This window comes from Phaethon lepturus, unplaced genomic scaffold (genome assembly GCF_000687285.1).
Source record: "Phaethon lepturus isolate BGI_N335 unplaced genomic scaffold, ASM68728v1 scaffold41945, whole genome shotgun sequence".
NCBI classification, from domain to species: domain Eukaryota; kingdom Metazoa; phylum Chordata; class Aves; order Phaethontiformes; family Phaethontidae; genus Phaethon; species Phaethon lepturus.
Window position 1 is genome coordinate 64,146 of NW_010539240.1, and position 7,091 is coordinate 71,236.

The window sequence follows — 7,091 nt, forward strand, 5'->3', positions numbered from 1 at the left end:
TTATCTTAGAAATGAAGAAAAGATTTACTACTAGCTGGGGTTATGGAGAGAATGTACTCAAAAGTGGTACTCCAGTTAAGCACTGGGATCATTGGAATGGTGGTATTTTGAAACCAAGCAGGAGAATGGCTCTGAAAAAATAATATTTTACTTTATCATGTATTGTTTTTTTGGTTTGTTTTTTTTGTTTGTTTGTTTTTGGGTGGTTTTTTTGTTTTGTTTTGTGTTTGGTTTTTTGTTTTTTGTTTTTTTTTTTACTTACAGATAAATTTCATCTGGAATGTGTAAATGATAAATTCTTTATGATGAGATTCGTAATCTAAAAATACCAACGATTGTGTTTTGTTTGTTTTGAACCTTTGGCTTTATCCTCACAAAGTGTAAAAAGAAATTCTTCAACTTAAAAAAGCTATGGTTATTTTTTTCTGATTATATTCTTAAGTAAATATTTTAATTCGCTGCAGCAACAGGAGATCTGCTGTACTACTGAATGTAAATAAGGTCTTCCATGCTTGTCGTTTTACACTGATAGTATCATAAGACAAGTAATGACAGATTAAGACCTGCCTAGCAGAGGGAAAACTAAATTACAAGACTTTTATTAAGGCATAAATAAACCTATTAACTGTTATCTGGAATACCAATTAGTGGAAGGAGCACTGACAATTTTATTTATCAACATTAAACACAATTATTAATTACAGAACTGACGAATCTAGCAGTAAGCAGGACATGTTGGGTGTGCTGGGGCCTTAAGTCCATTATATGAGAAGGATGATTACCAAAATCCTGTGGGGAAATAAGTAATTGTAGCTGTAAAATTTTAATTGCCTCGGAATAAGGTAAATTATATTCTCTTGTCTCAGAATATAAATAGTATGGCATTAAGGTACCAAGCTTCACTAATTTTGTACAGCAAATGATTTAGACATCTATAGAAGGGAAGGAGGAGGAGTCAGGAAATCCTCAGAAATTTGCATTGCAAATATTGCAATAAAGTGGTTTACCATGTGCTATCACGTCTGACATACTTGACCTGGCTTGCATTTGCTTGCATTAGTCTTACACGTTTTCTGAATTACAAAATTAGGATACCCAAGAAAGACTTAAGAAAGTATAGTACTGGAGGAGAACATAAAAACTTCTGGAAAATTATTCTTTGACAAACAAATCCTATTCTTTAGAATCCTATCCTTCCATCCAACGACTGATAGGAGTAGAGTGTTCATTGCTAAACAGAGAATTTGTCTCAAAGTCTGAGATGTTCCTGTGAGCTCAGTGTTCCACTCTTTAATGGAAATTTCCAACTGAGTATTTTAAAGATGTTATTTGTTGGTTTTGTTTTTTTCCACTGAAAAAAACCTTGAAACTAATAACCTACTTGATCTTTCTTTTTTGTTGTGTCTTAAAGATCCAAAGCCCTGGCTTTCTGGACACTTACTTGTAAGCGCAGCCAGGAATTCCTTTTCAAAACTTATGGACAAGCTGAATGTAATAATGGAGGCTGTTCCACTAGACAGCAGCAGGAGCATTACTTACCTGGAGAAAGGCTCCTTGGTAGAGAGGCTGGCTCATGGACTTAATAAAATAAATACCAAGGCCCTCGAAGCTGGATTGTGTGACAGACTACCCATAATGGTATGGATATTTATAGTGCTGTTTCATGTAAACAGTAGGTTCACAGCATGTTACGGTGAAGCTCTCTTCATGGTACTATTAATTTTGTTTCAAATTGTTTGAGTCCGTTACACTGAAGTCAGCTATACTGAGAATCAGAAGTTGACTTGCAACACCCAAAAGCCTTAGAGCGTGAGTAGATGTTTTTTTATTGTCAAAGAATTTTAAGAAGAGATTTGATGTATCCTAGAAAAAGATCTTTTAAGATTCTGTCAACGTTGTATTTGCTTTATAAGAACAAACTTGCTTTTGGCTTTAACTAAATGTTAAGGTTCTTTCTTTTTTTCTTTCTTTTTTCTCCTGCTAACTGTTCTGTCTTTCAGTAAAGATAACCTTCCCTTTAACCAAAATGAAAGCATAAGCTCTTTTTCACAGAAACTGTCTTTTATTGTGGGCCTTATCTGAAAATGGGTACTGCCTTATAAACTGAATTTTCAGTAACCCCCAACAGCAGGTGAAACAGGTTCACATTTTTGCACTCGTGTATGTCTTTTAGAGATGGAGGACAAGATGACAGCTTTATCTAATTTGCTTGGGTATTAAATGTGATTGATTTTGTTGCTAAAACAGCACTTCATAATGGGACATGAATTTGTTTCTGTTTACTAACAGAAAAGCATAGCATCCTTGCAGAAGCAAATATTTGAATTTACACAAAGACTTCATACAGCAGAGGTGGAACGCCGCTCACTGCGCCTAAAACTTGCAGAATTGAAATGGAATTTCAGTGAGGTGAAAAAAGAAGCTGACAAAGCCCAGAGCCTACAACAACAATTAAATATCTTTAAGGAATCTGTAAGTATATTTGGTTTAGGGGAGAGAGCTTACAAGAGATCCTCCTTTTTACATATTTTTTGATGTCTGTTCTTTTGAAAAACAAGTGTAAAGTCCATCTACTATTAACAGAATTTTCAAGAAAACTTGCCTTGTAAATGTCACTAAACTGTAAGTCAGATGTATTTAGAAGTATCTCCACAGGAGTTGCTCTTTGATTTGTAGAGTGAGGTATTCTGTATAAATTATATGTTTGGTCCTCAGCAACCCAGGTTTTCTTCCATATCTGGAAAATGTTGGTATGATTTATATACCGTAAGAGGATTCATAGGTTTCACTTCATCAGAGTGAAGTCAGCTGGAATGAGGGTGTCCAGTAAGTCTGTTCATGAGAAGTTCATAAGGCATAAATGTAGTATATTAAATTCTGCATGGATATTGATTAATATTATGATAGACATTTTATTGTATCTTTGAGTATGGATTACATTCTGAGCTAGTAAGTGCAAATTTTAGTGTGGCTGTTTCCTTAAAGGAGTACGTTTATGGCAAGGAAAAAAAAAGCCATCTTCTACATTCTCAGGAGCACATATGCAACCAAATTCCTCTGACCCTTTGCTGTTGCTGATTGATTTACTTAAACACTATGGGTTCACTAACCTGTAAATAGCACTGTCTGGCAGGAATGAGAAGAGACAACAGAAAGGTTCCTTAACCACTTGAAGCCACAGTATAGCGAGTAATGGACATAGTGTTTGAGGGATTGATGCCATTTTGTGGAGTGTCGGTTTGTTCCCTGTCATACTTGTGGAACTGTGCCTTCAGTCCTTATTGGAGGGAAGAAACTTGCCTTGCTTTGGCATGCTGGAGTTCACTGGGCATCTTTCCTCCTCTGCTTATTTTCTATAGGTTGCATTCAGAACTGAGCTCACATTTGAGCTATGTGAGAAAGTGAATGGATAAGGATTCTTATACATGCCTTATAGGTGCACAGTATTACTGAAAGAGTTGTGTCCCAGAAATGAGCAGCAATTTCTGTAGCTGTACCCAGTGTTGACCCTGAGGCCTAACTGGTCGACCTGTCAGCATGTCCCAGTCAAAACACTTCCAAGCAGAGAATATTTAATAGATTATTTCACATCCATTCTCCTTCCTGATCCTAGCTGGTAAAATGCATGTTTTAGTTCAAATGGTAACAAGGTTATATCTAATAATCCTTAGATTATTGGATATATCTTTCTAGATATAATCTTTTTCTTCTTAATGGTCTTTATTCCCTGACAGTTCTGGGACACTTAGATGAAATTGTCACATTTCAGATTGTCATTCAATGTAGGTGATGATTTTCCTTGAAGAATTATTTCTTCTTTCTGGAACATTATGGGGAGGGGAGAAGGAGTTCAGGAAGACATTTACAAGGGTTACTAAGATATGCACTGAAATGTTGGACATTGATCTGCATATTTCTTTATAAATACTGATTCTCTACAACCTGGGGTGCTGATTTCAATAGAGTAGTGAATGCATACTGTTTACAGTATGCATAAAATATAGGATGGAGTTTTAAACCCTGAATGCCTATTTGAAAAAAAGCAGTGAATAAATTTTTCTGCCATTTTATTGTTCGGTGATCTGTCTGCATGTTAAAAAACCTAAATATTTATCTTTAGCATGCTTTTGTTTTAGAATTTGGTTTGTTTGCAAGTGGAATGCTGAAAGACAAGCCTGTAAACAAGTGAATACAGTTACGCAATCAAACACAATTTATTTCTCTTATCAGAAATTGATCACACATGAGAGGTTTGAAAGTGCATGTGAAGAATTAAATAATGCATTACATCGGGAGCATCAGGCACAAGTGCTTTTGAATGAACAGGCGCAACAGCTACAGGAGTTAAATAATAAACTAGAATTACACTCCAGTGAAGAAGCAGATAAAACCCAAGTCTTAAGTGAAACTGTAAAGGTAAGATGATTATCCTTCTGAAATAAGAACCAGAAATTTACCTTTTGGTGAAAAAGGCAAATCTGGGAGTTCTTGTGCAAATAAAATTGTAAGAGTAGATGCACACACACTACTCAGTCCATTGGAATTTTAGGGTATTTTGAAAACACTTTCAAACTGAAACTTCAAGGTATAACTCCCCTTTTCTGCTTTTGGGACTGGGTGGTATATACCAATATCTGTAATCTGTGAAGTTTCTGGATTTTACATGACACATAAGAGACAGCAGCTCTAGCTATCATGAGCTGTTTGCAGACTAGGAAAAGTAAAGGAAGAAATACAGCAATACTTTGACTTTTGGTAGAGATCATACAAATATTTTAAAACCTGTATTAGCTGTTTCATGAATATAATCTTAGGATAGAGAATGCATTTGTCAGTTTGGAGTATGCTAGGTGAGAGTGGAGAAAGATCCTTTTTCATCAGGGTTTAGAATTCTTCCCAGACATAATGAGTAATGAGGGAAAAATTCTTATCAGAATCTCTGATAGCAAATCAAGGAAGGGAAGAAATCTTGTGATGGCAGGGCAGTAATGTGTGGTGACCTGAGCTCTGCAGCTTTTATTTATTTTTTTATTTAAAGCGAGCTTTGCTGCTTGTGTCTGCTCCTCAGCCCTACTACTGTCTTGCCACCTCCCAGTATTCTCCTGTGAATTGACAGTTAAGCAAAAGAGACTGCTTCACTGGTACTTTGAGAAACAGAAGCACTTGTGATTCAAAGGAGGATTTAGGGACAAAGTGATAAGAAATGTCAAGAGGAAAACCAAAAAGGTGCAAGCTACAAAACTAGTAGAAATATCAGAAACCATTGCTGAAAATATAACAGTGAAAATGGATGTCAAGGAGGATGACTTGCAGCAGAGTTGAAATTTGAAGTGATGTACAGTGGAGGATGCTGAAGAATGTTGTTAAATTTATTAAGAAGGGTTTTCAATTAGCAGCATTATTTACTAAAAATGCCTTATCTCACTAAGGGTGAAAGACAATGACTTTTCTAATTTATATGTTAGGTTTTACATTTTTTCTTCCTCCTAGCCCCCTAACTTTGGGTGTTTCATTTCAATGTAAAAATAAGCTTGTCTAATTTTTAAGTCAGGTTGCTTGTTAATACTACTGCTTTTTTATTTCAGATATAACTGCAGTATATATAAGTCATTAGACTTGTATTTGATTTCTTTGGGAAATACTTGATTCAAGATTTTTAAATGGATATTAAGATCATAAAGAAGGGAAGGAATTAGAAGGCAGATGTTATTTGAAATCTTCATTAGGATCTACTCTTCATACATAAATGCATGGTATTTTACCATGTTTTACTTTATACATTAAAACATCTTTACATTTGTTCAGAGGAAATGAAACAAAAAGTCAACTGCAGGCATTTAAAGTATAGGATGGAGTTTTAAACAGATCTTATTACATGGATTATTGGATACTGAATTAGATTTCACAGCTTCTGTTTTTATTAAGTAAAGTCTAGATACAAATTTTTTGAGACAGCAGTGATTCTAAAATGCATCCTAATTCTGCAACCTCCTAGCAGTTGTTTGGTACTGGAACAACTTGATTTAGTGTAAAAATGCTTGATTATTGCTGAAAGCTGTAAAGATACAATACAATGTAATACTGTAGCTGTTGTGAGAGGATGGAGGCAAAAAAGTCGACAAAGTAAACTTAGAGCTGAAACTTACCACTTAAGTTACACTGATTTGGTTTTCTAAATGTATTACTCCATAATTCTCAATCCTCTCCATGGAAGAGTTTTGAACCAAATTTAAGTTCTAGACTTGTTGCTGTGTACTGTCCCTAAACTTCTATTTCAATATCAGAAGGTTGATTGATGTCTTTTAATTCCTTGTTGATTGATGTCTCTTAATTCCTTCATGATGTTTATTACAATAGTTAGTACAAAATTGCATTGTGTTGTAATGGCCTGTGTCTGTGAATGTATCAAGGAAGGAAGCAAAATCAGTTGTGGTAGCATCACAACACATGTTCATGGTCTAGTGCTTCTTGTTTTTGTTTTTCTTTTACTGTGCATATATGACTTTATAATGTATCATCGTCTTGCCTGCAATTTTTATCATTGTTTTTCTACAGTTCCAAATCTGTGCTGAATAAGTACTTCCTAAATTCAAGTAGCAGTCTAACACAAACTACTTTGATACCAAGGGGTAAAAGGATTTTTTTTTTTTAATTTATTTTGAGCTGTACATGTTTGGGTTTTTAAAATTTAAGAAAAAGTCTTTCATAAGCTTTTTTTCTCCCACAGTTTACCACAATCATAGAATCATAGAATAGTTTGGGTTGGAAGGGACCTTTTAAGGTCATCTAGCCCAACCCCCCTGCAATGAGCAGGGGCATCTTCAACTAGATCACGTTGCTCAGAGCCCCATCTAACCTGACCTGGAATGTTTTCAGGGATGGGGCATCTGCCACCTCTCCGGGCAACCTGTGCCAGTGTTTCACCACCCTCACTGTGAAAAATTTGTTCCTTATATCAGGTCTAAACCTATCCTTTTTTAGTTTAAAACCATTACCCCTTGTCCTATTGCAACAGGCCCTGCTAAAAAGTCTGTCCTCATCTTTCTTATAAGGCCCCCTTATTCGACAGCCCAGCTCAGGTGCATTTACAC

At 35.4% G+C, this 7,091-nt stretch overlaps 1 protein-coding gene across 1 annotated transcript in view; it reads left to right on the plus strand.

Annotated features, from left to right (window-relative positions):
• Positions 1 to 4,416, plus strand: part of CCDC171 (coiled-coil domain containing 171) — a gene marked incomplete at both ends in the record, with an annotated part of 66,885 nt that extends 62,469 nt beyond the window's left edge. The window contains 3 exons of the mRNA XM_010287060.1: positions 1,412 to 1,638; positions 2,290 to 2,472; positions 4,231 to 4,416. Coding sequence (XP_010285362.1) covers positions 1,412 to 1,638; positions 2,290 to 2,472; positions 4,231 to 4,416 — 596 coding nt within the window. The remainder of the gene's footprint in view (positions 1 to 1,411; positions 1,639 to 2,289; positions 2,473 to 4,230) is intronic.
• Between the last annotated feature and the right edge of the window lie 2,675 nt (positions 4,417 to 7,091).